At 44.2% G+C, this 25845-nt stretch overlaps 1 protein-coding gene across 2 annotated transcripts in view; it reads left to right on the forward strand.

Annotated features, from left to right (window-relative positions):
• BBS4 (Bardet-Biedl syndrome 4) overlaps nucleotides 1-25845 on the forward strand; it is a 566073-nt gene that overhangs the window by 358244 nt on the left and 181984 nt on the right. For both annotated transcript variants that reach the window (XM_078685031.1, XM_078685032.1), the window contains exons 7-8: nucleotides 3441-3494; nucleotides 24537-24664. In XM_078685031.1, the coding sequence (XP_078541157.1) occupies nucleotides 3441-3494; nucleotides 24537-24664 (182 nt within the window). The remainder of the gene's footprint in view (nucleotides 1-3440; nucleotides 3495-24536; nucleotides 24665-25845) is intronic.

Genomic DNA, 25845 nt, shown 5'->3' on the forward strand with positions numbered 1-25845 from the left:
GGGTTATTGTAGTGACCATCGCTCGTGACATGCTGGAGTATTCTGGAAGAGTGATGGTTGGCTTACTCGCACGTGCATCCTCCCAGGGACAGCAGCATAACATTCCAATCCACCCATTGTTGTCTCTGTCCTCGCACACCTTGAGGCACCTCTTACTGTTTGGGTTTTTATAGTGACCATTGCTCGTGGCATGCTGGCGTGTTCTGGAAGAGTGCTGGTTGTCTTACGGCACGTGCATCCTCCCATGAACAGCAGCATAACATTCCAATCCACCCTTTGCTGTCTCTGTCCTCGGGCACCTCGAGGCACCTTTTACTGTTTGGGTTATTGTAGTGACCATTGCTCGTGACATGCTGGCATATTCTGGAAGAGTGCTGGTTGTCTTACGGCACGTGCATCCTCCCATGAACAGCAGCATAACATTCCAATCCGCCCTTTGTTGTCTCTGTCCTCGGGCACCCTGAGGCACCTCTTACTGTTTGGGTTATTGTAGTGACCATTGCTCGTGACATGTTGGCGTATTCTGGAAGAGTGCTGGTTGGCTTACGGCACGTGCATCCTCCCATGAACAGCAGCATAACATTCCAATCCACCCTTTGTTGTCTCTGTCCTCGGGCACCCTGAGACACCTCTTACTGTTTGGGTTATTGTAGTGACCATTGCTCGTGACATGCTGGCGTATTCTGGAAGAGTGCTGGTTGGCTTACGGCACGTGCATCCTCCCATGGACAGCAGCATAACATTCCAATCCACCCTTTGTTGTCTCTGTCCTCGGGCACCTTGAGGCACCTCTTACTGTTTGGGTTATTGTAGTGACCATTGCTCGTGACATGCTGGAGTATTCTGGAAGAGTGCTGGTTGGCTTACTCGCACGTGCATTCTCCCATGGACAGCAGCATAACATTCCAATCCACCCATTGTTGTCTCTGTCCTCGCACACCTTGAGGCACCTCTTACTGTTTGGGTTATTTTAGTGACCATTGCTCGTGACATGCTGGCGGATTCTGGAAGAGTGATGGTTGGCTTACGGCACGTGCATCCTCCCATGAACAGCAGCATAACATTCCAATCCACCCTTTGTTGTCTCTGTCCTCGCACACCTTGAGGCACCTCTTACTGTTTGGGTTATTGTAGTGACCATTGCTCGTGACATGCTGGAGTATTCTGGAAGAGTGCTGGTTGTCTTACGGCACGTGCATCCTCCCATGGACAGCAGCATAACTTCCAATCCGCCCTTTGCTGTCTCTGTCCTCGGGCACCTCGAGGCACCTTTTACTGTTTGGGTTATTGTAGTGACCATTGCTCGTGACATGCTGGCGTATTCTGGAAGAGTGCTGGTTGGCTTACGGCACGTGCATCCTCCCATGGACAGCAGCATAACATTCCAATCCACCCTTTGTTGTCTCTGTCCTCGGGCACCTTGAGGCACCTCTTACTGTTTGGGTTATTGTAGTGACCATTGCTAGTGACATGCTGGAGTATTCTGGAAGAGTGCTGGTTGGCTTACTCGCACGTGCATCCTCCCATGGACAGCAGCATAACATTCCAATCCACCCATTGTTGTCTCTGTCCTCGGGCACCTTGAGGCACCTCTTACTGTTTGGGTTATTGTAGTGACCATCGCTCGTGACATGCTGGAGTATTCTGGAAGAGTGATGGTTGGCTTACTCGCACGTGCATCCTCCCAGGGACAGCAGCATAACATTCCAATCCACCCATTGTTGTCTCTGTCCTCGCACACCTTGAGGCACCTCTTACTGTTTGGGTTTTTATAGTGACCATTGCTCGTGGCATGCTGGCGTGTTCTGGAAGAGTGCTGGTTGTCTTACGGCACGTGCATCCTCCCATGAACAGCAGCATAACATTCCAATCCACCCTTTGCTGTCTCTGTCCTCGGGCACCTCGAGGCACCTTTTACTGTTTGGGTTATTGTAGTGACCATTGCTCGTGACATGCTGGCATATTCTGGAAGAGTGCTGGTTGTCTTACGGCACGTGCATCCTCCCATGAACAGCAGCATAACATTCCAATCCACCCTTTGTTGTCTCTGTCCTCGGGCACCCTGAGACACCTCTTACTGTTTGGGTTATTGTAGTGACCATTGCTCGTGACATGCTGGCGTATTCTGGAAGAGTGCTGGTTGGCTTACGGCACGTGCATCCTCCCATGGACAGCAGCATAACATTCCAATCCACCCTTTGTTGTCTCTGTCCTCGGGCACCTTGAGGCACCTCTTACTGTTTGGGTTATTTTAGTGACCATTGCTCGTGACATGCTGGCGGATTCTGGAAGAGTGATGGTTGGCTTACTCGCACGTGCATCCTCCCATGGACAGCAGCATAACTTCCAATCCACCCTTTGTTGTCTCTGTCCTCGGGCACCTTGAGGCACCTCTTACTGTTTGGGTTATTGTAGTGACCATTGCTCGTGACATGCTGGAGTATTCTGGAAGAGTGCTGGTTGTCTTACGGCACGTGCATCCTCCCATGGACAGCAGCATAACATTCCAATCCACCCTTTGTTGTCTCTGTCCTCGGGCACCTTGAGGCACCTCTTACTGTTTGGGTTATTGTAGTGACCATTGCTCGTGACATGCTGGCGTATTCTGGAGGAGTGCTGGTTGGCTTACGGCACGTGCATCCTCACAGTGGGAAACCCACGCAAATTAATGAGGCCCTGCTCTCGCCACCCAGTGCATACATCACATCCCTACTTTCCTGCACACGTAGGAAGATCACGATTGTCCGCTCCCACACACATTGCGGAGTGACCACTTACGTAACTGTACCCCCTGGAAAAGGCCCTCTCCGGCCAGGCTGAGGTGCACCAAGGGAGCACCGCTCGCATGGTCTCTGCGCACACAAGCAGAGTATCACTTCCCCTCACACACCTAAACAGACATCATTCGAGGCTCTTCAGCACATTCAGGTGAAAGGTCTGCTCTTCTTACATCCACACATGAACAGTACTGCACATAGAAGTACCACTGCTCTTTGTCCCAACACAATCACTGGTAAAACCTGGCCATCGTACACACACCAGAGGCAACACGTACATAGAGCGAGCTGATCTGCTGTTACTGTCTCTTCAAACACGTGGGGAGCCATTCGGTTGATGTACTTATGTGCATTAAAGAAGCTCCTAGCATACACAGCATGGCATCTATGACCATTGCATCTTTGCTGTCGGTCTGTACACTGACCTCTTAAACATCATCGCCATGACATTCATAGCAGCACTTCTGGTTTTTGCGCACACATTGATTTGCCACAGCGGCAACTCACTTTGGAGAATTATAATTTCTTTCACCATGCATTGAAAGGGTAGCCCCGCTCAGACCGGTCAGCCACATTGGCCAAGGGAGATGAACACACACCTGTTATGCATGGAAAGCGTCACAACAATGCACTAACTAAACGTGTTTCATTTTTCTTGCACAGGAGATCTGTCACAATCTTGGAGTGTGCTACATCTATCTGAAGGAATTCAGCAAGGTAATGTGTGGCAGAGGTCAGAGAAGGGGGTGGGAGGGTTTACTGTGTTTAAAGACTGCACTGGCACCTTTCCTCTGCAGAGTGCAAGGGTAGGCCCCGATGCAGAGGAATACATCCTGCCTCATCACAGATCTTCGACATTGGACTGGCCATTTAATATCATTTTGTGAGAGTGTGTGTATGTTGAGGTCTGAAGTCCAACATTGAACGGCATTCTACATGAATAGTATGTGTGTGTGTGTGTGTGTGTGTGTAAATATACCTACTCTATTGAAGGATCGATGACTCGATTTTGATACCATGGAGCTCTAATTTGTATAACAAGCATTGGCAAAGTCAGTAGGTCTTGCCTTTCATGGGCGTTACCCATATTTTTGGCTTTGCCAATGGTTTTTAACTAATGTTGTGTAGCTAATATATTTGAGTGTAATATATATGAGTGCATTCTACTTTCGGTAAGGTTTGTTAACAAGAGTATGTGTAGCCAGTATTGCATGCACACTGCCTACGTTGTCGATGCGGGGAAAGGGACTGTTTAGATCTCTGGAATTCATTCAAAGAACTGGAAAGCTGATATTTAAACTGTATTAGGGGTTATCTGGAGTCATGTCCTGCAACAGGCTGTGAGGTTTATAATCCCAGTCGGTCTCTTTTACAAGGCTTAACTTCACAGGAGAGGGCATGCAAAGGGTAATTTTACTAGCTTGCTGTTCAGCTTCCTTGAGAATACAGAATTATTTGCATTAAGGAAACAATCAGTGATTTTGACATTACAGTCGTTACTCTCCTGTGATGAAGATTTTAAGCATGTTTATAGATTGTTATTCACTGAGAGTATATTTCTGAGACACGTGAAAGCTCTTTTAGCTGTTTGTGTTTTCTGATTACTTTCCCAATACTCTTTTCCTTTTTTAAAGGCCTGGACACAAAGTCAGGAACTTGTATAGTTTCTGGGGTAGGAGGCTGAGTGCTGGGGTAGTAGGGTAGTGATTGGCTGTTTTTGTGTCAAGTGTGACAGATGTTCTGGATACTTTGTAAAAATAAATGCAGACCGACTCATCCCCACCATTCTTTTTCACTTGCTCTGATGAGCCTCATGTCGGAGTTGGATGGCATGGATAATGAATGGTATCAGGACATGTGCGTGCAGTCCCATAACATTATGGAAAGAAATAAATAACTATTAATACATTGCTTATCACCAGAATTTGAGAACTTGCCAGTGGCTGAGATGGGTGGAAGGAGTAAAACTAATGAATGCAAGTAAGGAGGGGTTGTCTGTGAAACAGGATAAGTGTATGTGTGTGCATTTCTGTGCGCACGTCTGTAAGTGTCATTCTTATTTCATTGCTAAAATAAGTTGGTTGGAGTAGCTGCAATTTAAAAATAGTGCAAATGTAAGGAAAAAGTGAAAGTTATGAACACTGCAGTTTTAGAGGGATTTGCAGGGGATTTAGCATATTACAATAACAATATTTACTGTTCATCAGCAACTTTAATGTGTGAGGACAGTCACCGCTCAAGGGAGCATTTGCTTAGTGAAAATCTTATGGTCACAAAAAGTGTTTAACAAATAATTGCATTCTGTGAGTGAGTTAGAATGGTGTCCCAATAGCGCAGAGGGGTCGTGCAAGATGTTGACCAAAGAAGCTGATTTAATAAGATTGGGATCAGGTTTGACAGGTATGGAATTTGACCAACCAAGAACAGCAGGAGAAGGACAAATTGTGTTAGATATGTAGGTGACAAACTCACTTTTGGAGAACCATTGAGGCCAAAATACACCTCAAATTTGTAGTTTTTCTGGAAGAGTTCAGCAATTAGAGATTCTCCAGAAGTTGTCAACAATGTTGGGCATGGCAGAGTTTTAATCCAAATTTGTGATTAATTATGCAAAACTCACCTCAGAATGTTGGTTAGCCACATGTTGCCGATGTTGAATGTGGTTTGTGAGAGAGTTCCATGAGGTTAAGAGGGGCCTTGGCACAAAGCCATTTTTAGGTTTCGGCTAGACTGAGCATGCGCAGTCTCTGCGAGACATGTTTACTGTTAGCAGGCTTTGAGGCCGCCCATTACTTACTATTGGATGGCTTCAAAGCCATTCTCAATTGGTTGCTGCCTCCTGGTCAGCTTTAGCGGTGGACAATTCCCTCTTCTTGCATGAAACTATCGCCTGGATCATAGCCCTAGTATTTATGTGCATACACTGCCGGCGCTTATGAGAGCTATTTTTCTTCTTTTTATTGAGTCACTCTATAGAGTGTATCTTTCGTAGTCGGCTGTCTGCATTGTCTGTGTTTGCTTGTCCCCCCCTCCTTCCCTTGCCCCTACCCAGCACAACAGATGCCCGGAGGCCAGATGCCCATGTCCCATCCTTTGACTTTTGTTTTTGACTTTTATGTAGCGCGAATTCGAACCAAAGGTGTTGGAGGACTTTACACAAGGACACATTAATTTTGTGTAGGCACGGGAAGATAAAATAATTTGCCCAGTGTCACAGGATGTTGAGTCGTTGTTTGTGAGGGGATAGCTGGACTGTATTTACCCCTACCCCCACAACCATGATCATTTGTTCCATTCTGTCACCTGACCATCTTGTGGCGTTTTTGTACTGTTTTTATTATTGAATGTGTTGTGAATTGTGTGATTGAGGTATGGATCTGCTTGGTGAATTTTGGGAATATTTGAAGGGTGAATGTGTTGTATGAAACAGGAGTGTGGGACTTGATGTATTGGAGTATTGTGTTACTGATTCTTGATATATTGTTTATTACTATCGTAATTATTTAACTATTTTGAAATGTTTGTTAAAAAATCAATAAAATCACTATATATTTTGTAAAACTTGATGTGATTGACTATTCCTGCACTTGATCTGCTCCAGCGATAGTGTGTTCATTTAAGGACCCCGTTCTGGGGCCTAGTTTGAAGTTTTGGGGCAGGTAGCTTTTTTGCCTTTGGAGCTTTGACCTTTACGCAATATCCTCTCCTCTCTTTCACTTGTAGATATAAGATTGCAGATCTTGCTGCCATGTTTGAAGTCCCGAAGGCAGAACTCCCAGTGCAAACTCGGACATTATTTATGCACCTGGAAGCTTTGCCTTTGGGGACTTCAAACTTAGAAGCAAGATGACATATTACATATTACATCTGCCTGAAAGTTTTACAGAGAAATATGTCAACAAATAAATGCATGGCATTATCTTAAGGTTTTTCTATGGAATTAGATGAAAAAATGTAATAAAAGCAACGTGCTAGCTCTTGTGACACAAAAGTCATAAATATTTATTTTAGTGCTTAGGTATTGGACAAACATGATCTGCTGCCTAGGAGAAGAAGAAAGAGTAAATTGTTTGATATTATTTTTTGTGTAGTCATGGGTAGATAAGTGATTTGCCCAGAGTCACAGGATGTTGATCCAGCGCTGACGCTTGAACAAAGTTCCCCAGCTCCAAACTCGGCAGCTTTGCCCCTTCCACCTCATCGTCTCCCCTGGCTTGGTTGCAGATGGCAGTTACACATGTTTACATTGCTGATGGTATTTATTTTGCCCTGAGAAGCTTGCGTTTTAATCCATCCCCTCCTGCGCCATCCCTCTTTCTTCTTCTCCCACCCGCCACCCTCTCCCTGTTCACTCCACGTAATTCCACTCCACGTAATTCCACTCCATGCTACACAAACCCACTACACACAATTCAGCCCCACTCCAAACCATATAATTACGTTTATCATAATTCAACTCCACATAACTCAAAACAGCACCACACGATTAAGTACCATGCAATTACACAGCACACAAATCCCCACCGCATAATTCCACTTCATACAAGTTTCAACATCTCTCAATTCTGCACCACATAATACATTTCCACTTAATTCCACTCCATGCCACATAATTACATTCCAACAAATTCAACTCCACACATTTCCGCTCCATGCCACATAGTTCCACTCCATGCAACGTAATTCCACTGCACTCTAATCCACATAATTCCACTCCACACAACACAATTCAACTCCAGATAATTCCACCATACATAATTACACTCCAACCTACAAAATTGCACTACACGCCACATAATTCCACTCCACATATATCCACTCCGCTCCAAAACACATAATTGCACTCTACAAAATTCAACTCTGCACTATGCCACATAATTAATTCCACAACACACCATGCCACATAATTCCACACAGCGACACTCAATTTCACACCACAAAGCATAATTACGCTCCACATAATACCAATCCACACCACATAATTCTACTCAACATAATTACTCTCAACTTCATACCACATAAATCCACTTCACACCACATAGCAACACTCCAAATAAAAGACACCCTGCACCATGCCACATAATCACATTCAACATAATAACACTCAACACCACGTAATTCCATGCCATACAATTCAACTCCACACATATCCACTCCACACCACACTGCAGAATTCCACACCAAACCACATAATGTCACTCCACAACACATACATCTAATCCACACTAGAGAATCCCACATCATGCCACAGAGTTCATCACCACGGCACATAATGCGACTCCATACCCCTCCACATAATTACACTCTTTGACACAAAATTCCACTCCACATAATTCCACTACACTCAATACCAGATAATTACTATTCACATAATTCAACTGCACAAAATGCCACATAACTTCACAACACCAAACTCCACTCAACACCACAAAATTCTGCGCCACACAATTCCACATCACACAATTCCACCCAAAACCATTCCAGAGCAAACAATTCCACTCCAACCCACAAGATTCCTCTCCACACCACATACTTGCCATCCACACTTTATAATTCAACATCATGCCAACTAATACCATTCCACGCCATGTAACTCTACATAAATCAGCACCATTCCACATATTTACATTCATCATAATTCCACTCCACATCATGCCACCTGTTTACAGGGTATTGAAATAGTTTTTGATTGAAAAGAACATTTATACGATAAACAATCAATACATTTAGAATGATTACGTGAGACAAGTTGGGGACATAATAGGGGCATGCCACAGGTCCGAAGGAGGTGCTAATATATAATGGCTTAGGATGTGAGAGTGGGCAATCTTGTTGCAGGAGCCCGAGTCACAAGAGTTCTACAGTGGATGGCTGTCAAGGTAGTTACGTTGCAATGATGGGTGCAAAGAGACGAGAAAGGATTACTGACACTTTTGGTCTCTGCATACATAGTGTTGAAAGCAGCGTGGAAGGAAGCCCTGCGGAGGATGGGTGGCATTCAAGGCTGATTGGTTGTGTGGGAACATGAATGACAATGTTGTGGAGGTAGTGTATCAGGGATCTCGTATAGTTAAGGGCAAATTGATTGTGGATCATGATTTGTTTGTCGAGAGATTAGTTGATGGAAATAAACCATGCCAGACAAATGGAATGACCGAAACTCGTCAAAGGCTTGTGGCAGATTGTTGTAGCCATATAAGGTCAGGGAAGTGAAACTTGCAATGAGAGTGTCTATTGTGCCAAGAGTGTCTATCTACTGGAGATATCCAGTCCAACTTTGGTGGACATAAAGTACCCTACGTTTCCTTGGGGGGGGGGGGGGGGGGGGGGGGAACGTTGGCTTGGATCTCATGTGTCCATTCAGCAAAAATGTTGTTTCCTCACTGTCACTGAGGTGACAACAGTAAAAGATAAATCTCTGCTGGCTGTTGTCCGGTGCATGTTTTGCAGGATTTTCGGCTTTATGGACTCTCTGTGGTGAACAAATCGCAATTATGCTGGCCTTGGACAATGTCAGGGACATTCACACTTCTTGTTGAAGTTCTAAACCCCCGACTCCCCACAACTGCTCATCCCATGTCACAATGCCACAAAAAATTGTAAATTGTGAAAAGGACGTAAGGAAGAGCATGTAGCGGGTTAGAGGACTCCTGCCTGCTTACTCAGATGCTGGGTGATTGCTATTAACTGTGTCCACTTTGTCAATGCTCCATGCCTGCCTTATCCGTCCACTAAATCATATCTATGCTTTGCAACAGCACTAGTGTTCACAAAGTATTTGTGCATTACTATGTGATTTGGTAGGAGTGAGAAGCATCGCGGTGATTTTTTTCTGGGTTATTTGTACCTATGTTTCCACTATTATTTTCTTTTTGGACACTTCAAACGATAGTGGGCTTAAACTCTCCTCTTCGCTGACCTCTAAGGGGGGCAGAATCCAGCAGGTTGGTCTGTGCCTTTATGCACTTGTCACTTCCAAATGCTTTCAGATTGAATGGTGTATTTTTGACTTTTTGTAGCTTTATATACAGCACAGACTAAGTCATTGATCATTTCCAAGGACTTTACATAATGCAGAAATAAGTTATGGACATACACTTAAAGACAATGTAGTAACTCTTCATTAACTACTGTATGGCCATAGAGGGGAGACATCGTTTACCATGCATCCATTTCAACGTGGTACTATTACATCGTGGTTTTCACTAGAGAGTATTTCAGAGAGCAAAAAGGATGATGCTTGTGATGGTATTTACATAGTTACTCTTAGATAAAGGGAGTGTCTCTAATCTTGATGGTTGTTGACTTGATTGTGACAAATGGATTTGGCCAAGGCCTCATTTACAAGTATTTTTTTCATCCATCTCTTGAAGAAATTGAACCATTGTGGGTACTGGATGGATGCTGTGTTTTATTCTTGTTGTTTGTTTCAAGTTTGGTATTTTTAAGGTGAGCACTTTTTTCATCTGGAATTTCTGTTTTTACCTTAGGATTTTAGCTTCTGCGCAGGTGGGTGAGGGTGGTGTGAAGTTTTATACCCAATACATGCAGTTCTCAGCAGGCAGTGTTTGTCCATATGAAGCCAGTTTTTGAGATTTCATTACCTAAGAGATATGAGCTGTTCTTTCAGTGTTGGAAATTAGTGTTGCCTCCAAGTTTAGGATTACTTTTAGAGGAGTACGGCTTGATATCTGGTGGTTCTGTAATTCAGTCCAGACAGAACTATGGATTGCACAAGAGTTTGAAAGCTTAATTTTGTTACTAAATGCTTTAGATAGCTAATTACACATATTTGCTGATTGGCATTTTTCGGTTACATTATTATTATTAATATTATTTTTTTTTGTTTATTTAATTTTTATGTTTTATGGAAGGAACAAAAGTAATAAAAAAGTAATACAGATATACCATACAATGTCAGATGGAAACACAATCTACAAGATTCAACGTAGAAAACGCAGAGACAAAAAAGAAAATACAATTAATACTCGCAGAATCAGCAACAATGAATTCACAAAACAGAAATATATTAAGTGAGCACAGTCAGGGCAATATAGCAGTAAATGGATAAAACAAGCATTTACAATGCAACGGTTTCGCCTTTGTAAAAGTTAGAGCTATTGGCATTGTAAATGACAAATTTTGTATTTATGTGTTGGTTTTGAAAACAGATAAATAAATGGCATTGTCATTTACAATGCCAATAGCTTAATCTCCCACAAATGCGAGACCTATTGCATTTGCACACACACACACACACAGAGCACAAACACACACACAGAGCCACACACACACACAGACAGAGCCACACAGACAGAGCCACATACACACACAGAGCCACCCACAGAGTCATTCACATAGAGCCACCCGCACACACAGAGCCACCTACTCAGAGCCACCCTCACACACACAGCCACCTACACAGAGCCACCCTTTCATGGAACTGCACCAATCTGTCATCATCACTCAGGTGACCTCGAAATTGGATTACTGCAATTCTCTATACCTCATCATTAATGCCTCCTGCCTTAATTAGCTTCAAATAGCCCATATTGCAGCAGCCCGATTGGCCCTTAACACTTCTCGGTCAGGGATGGGATTTGTTCCCTTCACTGGCTCACCATAATAACAAGGTATGAAGCGCTATAAGAAAGCATGTTGCTGATCTTATTAATATGTGCTGAGAGAGCTCCACCCACAATGTGGGAGAGTTTGCTTCACCCCTCGGGGACCAGGTGTCCGAGTTATTGTCTTGTGTGTGCTCCACACTCAGCTGGGGGAATCTGACACACTCCTGCTGGACACCCTCATACACGAGTGAGGTCTGACACCACAGAGAGGAGGGCGGGGCACTGACCTGGCGGAAGTGTGGGTGGCACAATGTGCATGGGCATGCTTCGGGTTTGAGGTGCTGCATGCAACACTTTATTTTATTTACATGCTTAGATATAGCACAATGTGGCATTCACCGTGTTAGTAAGTAGGGGTGGGACACAGGTCTGACTCTCCCTTATAAATTAACCTTGGGTATAAATTGGCACTGCATTGACTCCTATGCCCCTCCCTCTGTGACCCCTCTTCACAGCTGACACCTCTTGAAGGTTCTCTGTAGCGCAGATTTCACACACCAGTGAATTCTGATTGCAGAGAGGACGGGGGTGCTTTGGTGATGCCCACAGCAGCGGCCCTGTGGCTGTTTTTTCAGTTTTATGTAACTCGAACTCGCACCGAAGGTCTTGGAGGCTTTACATGAAGCACCAGTTACATTACACAAGGACACAACAGACCCCCCCCCCCGTATACCTCGAGGAGCAGAGTGCTTGTGGGGTGGGGGTCCGAGGCAAGAGGACGAAGGTGAAGTGTGAAGGTGATAGAAGGGGGGCGGGGCACCTGTGAGATAGTGGTGCACCGTCGCCGGGGAGTGGAGGCGGGGTGGAGGGGTTTGAAGAAAGTAAGGAGGGAGAGGTCTGAGGGAGAAGCATTTAAGGAAGGAAAAGTTGGGGGTAAGAAAACAAATATGGAAACAAGAGGAACGCGGGGCAAAGGAATTGGGGTGGGGTCAGGCCTAAGCTGAAAGATCGTGGAAAGAGGTTTCGGAGGTCAGAAAACGGCAGGATACGAGAGGAGTGAAATAGCGTAAGAAAGGAGGGAGACACAGGGGAGACCAGAAGATACACAATAATGTGTGGTGGAGGGACAGGAGACATGTATGGGAGGGTGAAGGAAAGAAGAAAGGGGAGGGATCACAAAGGAGGCTGCGGCTCGCCTGCCGATGCCTCTATTCGGCCGCAGCCCTGACTGGGAGCCCAACAGCGCCTTGAAGACCGAGTGGCATTTCCTTTGCTGCTGGACACGGAGGGGTGGAGGGGTGCTGGAGCCTTAGCGAGGGGGAGGAGCCTCAGGGGAAGAGAGGAGGGGAAAAAAAAATACAAAAAAACAAATCGACTCACCTGCACCTTGCGACGGCGGCACTTCTCCGGTCTCCCTCTTCGGCATGGGAGACCGGCAACGTCGAAAATCTCTCTGGCACTTCTCCGGTCTCCCTCTTCGGCATGGGAGACCGGCAACGTCGACGGCGGCGGTTCCCTCCAGGCCACGGGAGCCCCGCGGGCGCCGCCATACTGCTTGCCGTCTTCCTTCTTCCCCCGGGCTGCGGGGGGCGGGCACTTCCGGCCGGCCGCGCTAGGATTGGCCGGCCGGCCAGTCACGGGGCGGGAAACGGGGGAGAAGAGACGCAGTAGTGCCGGCAATGCCGGACCAGACTCGGGGGCGTTCCCGGCGTCGCGTGACGTCGGCAAAAGGCAAAGAATGTCAGGAACGCCCCCGTGTCTGGTCCGGCATTGACGGACAGGCCCCTCGTCCAATGGCAAGGCTCCGTTTACGGAGCCAGCCAATCAATGACGAGGGCCGACCCAAAGCACCCTACAGTTCTCAACAGGATTTCGCCTGCGCGAAAAGCTGCGCAGAGCGCAGCTTTCGCTAGGCAAAACCTAAAAAAGGGGGGGGGAGAAGGCCCATCTGTAGTTCACCAATACTTAAATCCATTCTGCTATAGGAGCCCATATTTTTAGCCCTCTTGCTCTCTTTCGGCTTTTCTTGGTCTTATAAATTGCGGACTCAAGATTGTACATAGCCAAGAGCTGGGCCCTCCAGGAGGAAAATAACAGAGGATCTGGAGAAATCCAGTCCTTAGTAATGCAGGCACGCAAAATGGCCATACAAATAAAAAGAAAAGAGATCATTGATTTAGATCTAGTTTGCACATTAGGTTCAACTCCTAACAGTACCAGCTCCCCTGTAATACAAATTGGTGTACCCAATAATTCTACCAAAAAATTTTGTATTGACGCTAGAAAATCTGTCAGTTGGGGGCAGGAGTAAAACATATGTACAGCATCAGCTGCAAAAAGACCGCATCTATTACAATTGGCTCCAGCTCCTGTACTCCATTTAGAAATTTTTCGGGGAGTGTAATATAAATCATAAATAACCATATAGTGTTGTGTCCGCATCCTACCTGTAATCAAAACTTCATTTGCCTGAGTGATAGAAGCATTCAGATCAATTCCCTCTATGTCTAGATTTCTTATGCACTTATCTTGACATTGCTCTATGTCATCTGGTAATAGCTGTATTAGATTAGAGTAAAAAAAAACCTATCGCCATCCCTTTCCCAATCCCCTCAATTAAAGGAAATTTCCTAAGCTGAGTGACATTTGGACCTAACGTGTTGTAAAAATTGCGAATTTGCAAGTATTTAAAGAAGTCCTGCTTGGGTAAACCATATTTAAGTTGTAACTCTGTGAAGGACGGAAATTGAGAATCTAACCATAAATCCCCCAGACAGCAGATCCCTTTCTAGTGCCACTTCGCAGTTATTTGATCTCGGAAAATAATAGGTAAGATGTCGGCAGCTTCAAAGGGAGTACAGCAATTTATATTGAGTAATCCTAAATGATGCTTAACCCGTCTCCAGATCGAATAAGCAGCTTTAAGAATTTTAAACTTAGTTTTTTTATAGTAGCTTGGTTCCACAATTTTTAGAAAACAACTATTGGCTTCTCCACCAATCCCAAATTTGTATATTGAAGGGTTATGACATCGTAATAACCTGGCTTTCTCCCCGACCTATAGGGGGGGAAATGAATTGCAACACTGTGGTCCAATAGTAAAATAGAAAATACGGTGCACCCAAACCCCCACTGGCTCTGGGAAGTACCATCTTTTTATAGGCCCTTCTGTGCCGTTTACAGCCCCATAGAAATCTGGAAGTGTTGTTTTCAAGCCTTTTAAAACAAGTTGATGGAAATTCCAATGGGACGGTTCTGAATAAATATAGAAGTTTTGGGAGCACCAACATATTTAAAACATTCGATCTTCCATAAAGCGAAAGATGGAGATGGTTAAGTCGCTCTAGAGTAGAATTTACTTTCTCAAGGACTGGGTTAATATTGATCCCTAGGTAAGTAGCCTCCGGTACAGTAGTTATATCCTTCGGAGGATTACCCCCAACATAAAGAATCTGTGTCTTGGTTAGGTTTAACTTATAGCCCGAAAAAAGACAAAACTGTAATGCAAGACCTTCAGTTGTCGAGAGGGCCAAGGGAAGATCAGTAGTGACAACAAAAATATCGTCTGCGTAGGCAAGAGCTCTATATTCAACATTACATACTTTGACTGGTTTAATATGAACGGATTGGTTCAATTTGGATAAAAAAAATCAATATATAAAGCAAATAATAAGGGTGAACTAGGACAACCTTGTCTCGTTCCACGAAAGATCGGAAAAGGCTCCGACCCTCTACCCGCGAGACGTATTGATGCCATGGGAGATTGATATAAAGATTTTATTGCTTGAAGAATTCCCTGTCCGAATCCCTTCAAGCGTACAACCTCCCATAGATAGGGCCTGGCCTCCCTGTTGAATGCGTTCTCGGCATCCAACAGGGTGATACCCATCGGATTCTTCGTAGCCTCGGCCCAGTCCATAAAGGCAATGACACGCCGCACATGATTGGTCGTGTCGCGGCCTGGTATAAACCCATGTTGTAGAGGTGACACTAAAGTAGAGATGATCCTGGAGAGGCGGGTAGCTAACATTTTAGAATAGACCTTACTGTCGGCATTAATTAATGAAATTGGTCGATAAGAAGAGGGTGAGAGGGAGGGTTTGTCTTTTTTTAAAACACCGTTATTGTTGATTTCCGCCAGGAGAGCAGGGGTAATCTCCTTTGTGCGTTCAGGCACATCATCAACAATTGTTCCTTTAGGACCGAAAAAAAAATTCGAAAGAATTCTAACGGAATCCCATCTGGGTCGACTGCCTTTCCTACCGCTAGCGATAATATTGCTGCTTCAAGTTCCTCTTGAGTTAAATCGGCATCTAACTCTTCTCTTTGAGTAAGAGTAAGCTTAGAGAACTCGTGGTCCCCCACAAATTCTGCAAGCTTCTCTGCTATGTCAGTGGCGTCCTCATTTAGATAAAGATGACTGTAAAACTTATTAAAAGTTTCCAGAACTTTCACATGGAGTAGTGGAGTAGTGTGGCTCACTGGTTAGAGGCAGCAGGCCTGAGAGCAGAAGTCAGCCCGGGACCAGAGTTCAATTCCCGACGCGGCAGGGTCGTGGACCTTGGTCAGCGGACTTGATAATTGTCGCTTCGGTGCTTACTCTAATCAGGGGTTCCAATCGGCAACTCTGGGCATTAGCTTGCCTAATCTCCACAACGGCCCCACCAATTCCGGGGATGCCTGGCTCCACCTTGGGGACTCCCAGCAAGGGACCATCCCACAGGGAAAGCCAGGACGGGTTCCCCAGAGTTATACAGCGCCGGGACGCCCCGTTGCTGGGGCAGCTGTGCGCTTTACAAGTATACTACATTTACATTTACATGATCTGTATGAGTTTACCCTTGTTGATCTTGGATCGCTTCCACTCTCCTAGCTACCGCCCTCTGCCTTAATCTTTTGGCTAATAGCCGTCCAGAATTCTCTCCCACCTCGTACAAGTCAGCACGATGAACAGCTATCTGAGCCGCTAATTTATCAGCAAAACTTTAATATACTTTCATTTTTTGGATGGCCAGATCTGCTGCCTTTTGTTCGTATTCTTGGCTAGTACTACCTGTTTGCATAAACCCAATCTCTAAAGCTTGCAGTTTACTCAGCTCCATGTCTTGTTCCGCCCTTGTCCTACGTTGTTTATTTATAGAAAAACTAAGCGTCTCTCCACGGACTCCAGCTTTAAATGCGTCCCATACTGTACTCACTGGGGCAGAACCAGAATTAAACTCAAAGAACTCCGGTATCCATTTAACCATTTGTTCTTGATGAGCATGGTCCACCAAAAGCTGACGCTCAAATGTCCATGGTTTTTTAGTTGGTCTAGACAACCTTTCTATTTCTAATTCCAAGATAATCGGATTATGATCTGATTTTATTTTGGGTAAGATATCAATTCTGGCATTAGTTAGTAATTCAAGGGAGGTGAAAAAATAGTCAATTCGAACATGTATTTGATGAGGGGCAGAATAGAATGTATACCCGGGGTCTTCTGTTTTTTTAGCCACAATGCATCAACTATTCCAAACTCATTAAGGAGACCCTTGGTAGCTTTAAAAACCTTCTTTTTTTTACCTTCATAATGAGTACTATTACGAATGTCAAAATCTCCTCGCGTATGTAAGTTAAAATCTCCACAAAGAATTAGGGGGGATGGCCAAGATGCAAGTTCAATACTGATGTCATTGAGCATATCAGGATCATCCAAATTAGAACCATACAAAGAGCATATTGTGACTAAAAAACTATCGATCCTGAGCTCAATAATCGCCCACCGCCCCTGTTGATCTGCTTTTGCACATTTGCACACACCCCATCCGTATTTCTTTAAGAAAGCGACCCCTCTTGTTGTCGATCCTTGTCGCGTGCAGCACAGAAGTTCATACCCCAGATCTCTCAGCCAAGCCCTATCATTCCAAACAATATGTGTCTCTTGAACACAAAGCAGCTCTATACCCATTGCTTTAAGAATCTGAGCCATGATTCCCCTTTTCTTTCTGTTGTTTAACCCACATACGTTCCAAGAGCACATAGCAAATTTACCCATCTTTAAACAAAAATTGTTTGATCACAGCTGAGAAAACAAATCCACAATTCTGCCCCTGCATTTTATCATTTGTAATGCTTACTGTGACTGATGCTTCCAGAAAGCAGTTTGTAGCTGCAACATTTTTATTAAGCCATGTCTGACTCAGATTCACTTGTTTCCATCTCGTTACTATATTCCTTTTGTTCCTTGCCCCCAAAACCCACCCATCGCCCCCACCCATCTCCATCTCCCCCCCCCACCCCGCAATTAACCCCCAAACCCACCCATGTGAGGCAAAGGGACTGAGTATTCCCTATATGTGAAGGCGAGAAAGAAATAAATGCCCTCCCCACGCCCCCCTGACCATAACAAACACAGTAAAAAGTGGAAAGGGGTAAAGCACTCCGATATCACCAAAAGGAGAACTAGCACAAACAACACAAGGGTCACTATTCCTTAAAGAGTCTCCAAGAACTCCTTTGCCCTTATCTCAGATGAGAAAAATAAAGTTTTATCCTTGGAGATTACCTTAAGCTTAGAGGGATTTAGTAAAAATGCTTGTGCCCCTTTTGCTTGGAATGGTGGAATAAGTTGGTGCAAATGCCACCTTAGTTGAACGGTGGCCTGACAGTAGTCAGGATGAACAAAAAATTCACAGCCCTTAGCCTTACGCTTACGATCAGGCCGAGCCAGATCATATAGATGCTCACGAAGTAGAAAGTTATTAAGGCAAATAAGAATTGCCCTTGGTTTAGCCTCCGTACCCCTCGAACCCCCACAAACGTGAAAAGGAAATGTATGCACCCTTTGGAGCTCAAGCTCCCCTCTCCATTCTTTTAACTCAGGAAAAGCTTCAGTACAAGGATCAATAATAAATTGACAAATGTCTTTCCCTTCTGAACCTTCAGGGATTCCAAGTATACGGAGATTATTTCTTCTCGCTCTATTTTCCATATTAATTAATTTCCAGTTTATATCGTCACAAACTGAATGAAGGGCAGAGACATCTGCCTTACACGCAACAAAGGCATCCTCTATTGAGGAGATTCTTCCTTCCGCCTCTGCAATTCTTACGGACAGTTCAGTACATGATTTGGCTACACGGCGCACAGTATTCTGCAACTTGCGCACGGCTCCATGAATGCGTAGACTCTGCCTTCGTCTCCTCCCGATGCGACATAATGGCCTGGTATATCGTGGAAAGGGTAACGCTGCTATCAGATTCCTCAAAGTTGGGACCTTGAGTCTCTCTATCATCATTAATTTCTAAAGCCTGGGCTGCTGAAAGGGGGTCCAGTAGTGGTGAGCCATCATTATTAATTATGTGCCTTGGTCTTGTATTAAACATCTCTTGTGCCTTGCGGACCGTGTTTTCTCCGCCTGGCAGTGGTGAAAAATTCTCTTCCTCTTCCAAAAGCACAGAACTAGCTAGGCTTCTATCATCTGCCCAATCAAGTTCAACACTTTAACCCTCCAACATCATGGAGACATCCGACATTGAATACAATTTCACCCCTGAACCACAAGAGTCCAGATTGTTCACAGTTTCTTTTTCTGGCAGAGAATACTGATTTCAGTTACTACATCACCTTCAGGGCTAGTTTGAGCAAAATCTGACACCTGTGGACCGGGAATGTCATTAATCTGCCGGTTGTGATTATTTTCAGAGGATATAATCAAGAGCTCACTAGATGGTATATTAGCGGAAGCAGCCCCCGCAGCATTAGTTACTGATATTAAATCAACAGGGATCGAGGCTTGGTCATTTTTAGCTTTAGGCGCTAATGTTTTTTTTGTTAAAAATAGGTGGAATTATTACCTTAGATCCTTGTGAATTACCATTAGAACCCGTTGTACCTGAAGACCCTGCTGTCAAAATCTCCCATGTGTTCACGCTCCCATTGCTTCCACTCTGAGGCTTATCAGCATTGCTTCCACTCTGAGCCTTAGAAACATTCTCCATGCTAAAATTGCCAGGCTGTACCTGCGAAGCATGTGCAGATGAGGTGGGGTATTTGCAGCAGCCGGTGCCCTTGTCTTTGGCCCCTTAGAGATCGTGTTTGATCTAGGATTCTTGGGCCCCATCGTAATTGACCCTGTGATCCACCCCGGTTTTTGACAATAGCCCTCAAACTGCTGCCTGGTCAGCAAAGCCTCTTTCCTCTCCTTCTCCGAGACACTAAGCCTCCGTAGCCTCAGTGACCCAACTCCGCTAGCTCCGCTGATGCCCCGACCTGGAGAGGGGCCAAAGTGAATGCCACAATTCCCAGCAGCAGGTAGGTAGGAAAGTCGGCGTTTCTGGCGAGATGTAGTAAGAAACGTCAGGAGAGTCAGCATGCCAGAAACCTTGTGTGCTCCGTTTTTTTTTCACTTTCCTTTCCTGAAACAGCCGGTAAACATTACTTTTTCTTTCTTAGCATCTCGCCGCCATTCCTCAGCTCAGATAGCCAAATATCCAAATGCAAAACGGAACCACGAGGAAGGGAGCAGCGACGTCCTCACGGGTCCCGGTTTCCAACACTGCAGCAGTTTTCGCCGTTGCGCCGTCGGATGTGCTCGTACCTCATAAGAAACAGGGATTACAGCAGGGAGGTCATGGGAGAGCACCGCGACCTGGCTCACTTGGACACAGCCATGTCCGCCATCTTGCCTTCGGCTACATTATTTGTGATTGTGTTGTAATAATTTAACCCATTTTGTCTCCCAGAGATTTTTTTTGTTGTGTTCTATTAGCAATTTGTACCCAATGCATTTGAGTTCAGGATCCAGTTGTGGGCATGCCTGTTGTGTTGAATTTGGTTTAATAAGTAGGAATTCAGCCTAGAATGGGTTTAGTTTTTTAGGTCCCGCAGAGAGACCTATTGCCACCCATCCACAAAACGGACTTTTTACGATGAGGATTTCCAACAGTTCACGTGAATCACGTGAACACAAGCTCCTCGTGCACGAGCTTGCATTCGATCATCAAAGGCAGCCCAGTCTCCCTCACACGCAGGCCGTCCACCCCCCTTCCTCTCCATATGGTCGCTCGAGTTGCAGGCAGCCCACCCCCTCCCTCTCCAGCGCCTGCCTTCCGTGTCTCGCATTTGTTCATCAGAGGCAGCCCAGCCCAGCAGGCAGCCCACCCCCTCCCTCTCTATATGGGCAGCCCACCCCCTCCCTCTCCAGCGCCTGCCTTCTCTCTCGCATCGCCTCACTGCTGCTTGTTTTTTTTTGTTTTCACTACGTTCTTTCATTTTATTATGGCGCACTTGCACCTTTCTGTTGTGCACTTGGCACCCAAACATCGTTTTTTTAAATTTAAATTGACAACACTGAACGCTCGACAATGGTGACAATACAAAGTCACCCCAGCTGACAATACAAAGTCATCACTTGAGTTCAAAGCATCGGAACCACAATAACGGGGTCTTGTATTCACTAGGGCTCCCGTATTACACTCTCAATCTAAAGCTTATAAACGCATCGAGGCAGCGTTATTCACTTTTATAGTGGATTTTCGTATGGAGTTGACTTGTGCATTATGTACGTTTGTGGAAAATGCATCACGCCCGCCCACAAGCCCTTAATTCATAGCCGAGCACGCAAACAGACACAGCGCCTATTTATTTACTTATTTTTACGTGCACCGAAGACTCACTTGCTTTCTGAATCCCCTTTGTGACTTGTTTACCAGGATGTGTCCAGCTCCAGGCTGAGCGCTCGAGGACAGTAAACTCGGCCCACCCCCCTCCCTCTCCATATGGTGCGCTCTGCCTCAGCCCAGCATCTCTCCTCCCATAATTATTCACTGCAGGGCCTGCGTCTCGTCACCCTTCCTCCCCCTGCCAGCAGCATTTCTCCTGCACTCGGCCCACCCCCCTCCCTCCTTGTATTACACGCACTATTCTCCAAATCATGAATACGCGATCCAGGCTTACACAAGTTAAATGCTGCACAGACAGTAACCTGCCAAAGATCACAGGGCGTGACTAGCAGTTTATCCATCACTTGAGCTCAAAGCATCAGAACCACAATAACGGGGTCTTGTATTCACTAGGGCTCCCGTATTACACTCTCAATCTAAAGCTTATAAACGCATTGAGGCAGCGTTATTCACTTTTATAGTGGATTTTCGTATGGAGTGTTTACAATCTTAGTTTGTGTGATAAGGACAGTTTACTTGAGCGAAGGGGCAATATATTTTATTTGTTTGTAATGGAGTAGATAAACTTACCAAAACACTACGCAAGGCAGCCTTCTATCGATCAATTACACTCCAAAATTGATTTAGAAGATGCAGTCACGCAATCTCATTGAGAAATAGCCACCTATACTACCTCTTGAGATACTTAGCACGAGAGGTTTTATTTTCCAAGGGCAAGGCAGCTGTAAACATTACTTTGTCACCAAAAACAGTTACAGCGCAAAAATCTTTAGCAAGACTCACATTTCTAATCCCCCCTGCATCAGCCTCCCACAGGCTTCCCTCCCCATGACTTCAAAGGCTCCCCCAGAGTGCGCTCGGCCGGCCTCTGGCATTTCTCCTCCTCTGATTATTCACTTCACTTTGGCCGCCAGGCCCTGATTCACTCGTTTGTGCATAGAAGGTCGGTTTTTCCCACACTAGTATCTACATGACATTGTGTGTTGTATAAACATATATGTGAACTTCCAGAGCCCCAACTGTTGTAGGAAACGGGTATATCGAAGATCTATCCTGAAAAGACCGCTTGTCCTTGATTAGAAGTTGGTGAAGGAGCCCCTTGTTCTTAAACCGCTAATAACCACCTGATTTCGCTTAGGCACAGAAGTGGCTCCTAGAGGTAGTTTTTCCCTCTTCAGTATCCCTCTGCTTCTTGACGTGTGCTCCAAAAGTAAGTGGCGTCTTCCAAGCATATAGAAGAGGTCTCTTTGCTTCTATCAGGATCGCCGCATTCTCCTCGGTCATTCCCCCCAGAACTCAAGAAATATAGCATAGCAAAACACAGCATAGCATAACAAAACACAACCTAGCATAACAAAACACAACATAGCATAACAAAACACAAAACAAAGCATAGCATAACAAAGCATAGCATAACAAAGCATAGCAAAGCATAGCATAACAAAGCATAGCATAGCATAACAAAACATAGTATAACTAAAACATAGCATTGCAAAACAAAGCATAGCATAATAAAACAACAAAACATAGCATAACAAAACATAGCATAGCATACCAAAGCACAGCATAGCAAAACACAACAAAACATAGCATAGCATAACAAAGCATAGCATAACAAAACAACAAAACATAGCATAGCATAACATAACAAAGCATAGGATAAAAAACAAAACAGCATAGCATAACAAAACACAACAACACATAGCATAACAAAACATAGCAACACACACCAAAACATAGTGACTCTATCTATCGCCCTCACTCTATCTATCGCCCTCCCTCTATTTATCTATCGCCCTCCCTCTATCTATCTATTGCCCTCACTCACTCTATCTATCGCATCACCACAGCATCACTCAGCACCACCACAACATCACTAAGGGGCACAACAACATCACTATACGCTACCACAGGATCATTGAATGCCACAGCATCACTAGTCGCCACCACAACATCACTCAGCACCACCACAGCATCAATCTGTGCAACCATTCAACAATAACTGGTTCAAATATGTTCTCTCAATGTTTCAAGCTTTATTACAAATGTCACAAAAAGTTGTTAATATTTCACTTCTGTTCTTGGATTTTCATCAGAATAAAATACACTGAACATAATCTTCACATAAGTTATTTACAAAAGTTTAAGCTATTGCCATTATAAATTACAATAACTTTTATTTAAGTATTTATTATTTAAACATTTTTAAAGCCATTGTTATTTGTAATATCAATACATCTAAGTCACGTAAATACAACACATATTGCATTACAAATGCTATAGGTGTCACATTTGTGAAAGTTATAACAATTGGCATTGTAAATGACAAAGCTAATAATTTTGCTATTTTCAAAACCAGCACATACATAAACAAATTGTCATTTACAATACCAATAGCTCCAACTTTCCTAATGCGAGACCTATTGCATTGCAAATGCTTGTATTAAATAGCTACACAGCCACTGACAATTTCACTTATTCTACCAAAGTGACTGCTACTGCTGCTCTCGGGCTGACAGTCATGGCTTCTCTACCTCCCAAAAAGGCAGACATCTCTTGTCACTCTTCTATACATCTATTTGTCTGGCAATGCTGACTTCTGTCAGACTGTGGTTCTGTTGTTTTTGGGGCCTCTATAGCAGTCTTGATGTATGTGTATGGAGCACCTCTTTTGGTCTTTACAAGCCTCCCCATAACCTTTCAAGGAAGCAAACAATTTTAAGCGCATATAATTGAGTGTTGTGGGGGGTACTCTGTTTTGGCACTTCCACTCCCACAGCAGCGCTAAAGCGCATGATAAGTATGTGTTTGAAAGGAGTAGAGCTGTAAAAGTGGCTGAATGAAGTTGGTGGGTAAGATGTGCAGTTCATGCAAGCTTACTCCTTGGCTCACAAGGCCAGTTTATATTCCCACACATTGGCAGCTGGTGTCAATCCAATCAATTACTCAGAAATTGTGCATCAGTTCAGATTTTGGTGTTAACCAATCAACTCCTGCGCATCTCTCTTCAGGTAGAGGGCAGACCTATTATGGCAGGCATCCTACAAAGTACCCTGTGTCTGTGACTCTGTGGTAATTGTTGGTAGTCCATAATGTGTGCAGGGAATGTGTGTCTTCGTCCCACATAGTCCCTCAGCCCTCCAGACCGTTGTGGGGGCTTCGGATGTCTTTCCAAAGTTGACCATAGGATATGTGGTGAAGGTCAGGATACACGCTAAGTACTTTTGTTAATCTGAGAACAATGGCTATGCCCGTAGCTACATTTTTTGTTACTATGGTGCAGGCCATCGTTTTTTTTTTGCGCTCTGCCTGAAAGATTGACACTGCCCACCTTGTGAGTCACAATTCTTTCATAAAATAAGAGCAAAAATCATCCACACATGAGCCTAAATAGATTTCAATTAATATATGTTTGGGTTGTAATGTGTAAATTAAAGGTTTGTTTGGGTGGGACTGTATTTGGAAAGTATTTAGTGGTTTAATAACATGTCCTATTTCTGCTTGATTTCCCTTTCTTTTGACAGGCAAAAGAGCAGCTAAATATGGCTCTGCAGCTCAGCAGACATGACATGAGCTCCGTGATGCTCGGTAGGATCCATCTCTTGGAGGGGGACATGGACCAGGCTATCGAGGTGTACAAGAAAGCTGTTGAGTAAGGGTTTGTTTATATCCAGCATTGTTCCAACCTGTAAAGGGGGCTGTGGGCTATTTATTAAAGTGTTGAATTCATGTCACTTCTCTGTCTTTCGATTATTGGGAATTGTATTTTCATCAATGCTTTTTAATGGCAATACATTTTAAAACAAGGAACATAAATAGTTAAAAAATAAACATTTACTACAGACTACAGGGAAATGTTCACACAATTACTATATTTCCAAGTTCTTTTTCCTCTGTCCTAGACGTAAAGCCCCATTTTAAAAACAATGGTCGGAAGAACAATTGCCTTGCTTTTAAAAATCCAATACAGTCTAATAGCACTGGCTCATTGGAAAATGTACACTGCAGTGGCACATATACAGTATGTTAAATCAATTACACAGAATTCTTAAAACAAGGTATTCGCCATCAAGGATTACCCCCGATCCACCATTTCACAATAGCATTCTTCGTAAGAGGATTGAGAAGCATTCAGATGCCACTTACAAATAAGCCTTACATTTTGAATATCATGAAAAAATCACGATATTCATTATTTGAACATTTGGAGCCCTCAAGAATGTATGCTTACACTGCTGAACCCCAGCTAAGCACAAAAGTGGTAATTTCCCGTTTTGCAAATGTTTATTATTTAGAAGGAAAATAGTAGCTTGTCCTTTAGCAGTTAGATCCCACAAACATATTTTACGTTTCAGCCTTAATACCAGAGCAATACCAGATTGTGAGAGTCCAGAATCTCTCCTGAGAACATAGCCTAGTAAACATGTGGAATTGAATCTGCCACTTAGAACCAGAATCTTCATTCGTATAACTGAGTTGGGAGTAATTATCATTGTCATAGCTCTCAAGAAAGTAGAGAAGAAACCACCTTTCTAAAAACGATTGCACTTTATCAACCCTGCCAAAATACTTTTAGGTTTGATTTGTAATTTGTGCTAGCATTTAGAGCATGACAAAGAACTTGTTCTGAACAACGACTGCCAAACAATAGAGAGGCTAACAGGCACTCCTCAGCCTATTGTTTACCGGAACCTTGAGTTATTATTTGCCTTTAAGAGGTAGCTAAAACTGGGCCCCAGTATTTCAGCGTAAGAGCATTATAATTGAAAATAGTCCAGTTAAAATCAGATTGACTCTCTGGGTAAAACTGAAATCAATCGACACATTGAGTCA

This window comes from Lissotriton helveticus, chromosome 3_2 (genome assembly GCF_964261635.1).
Source record: "Lissotriton helveticus chromosome 3_2, aLisHel1.1, whole genome shotgun sequence".
Classification (NCBI taxonomy): Eukaryota; Metazoa; Chordata; class Amphibia; order Caudata; family Salamandridae; genus Lissotriton; species Lissotriton helveticus.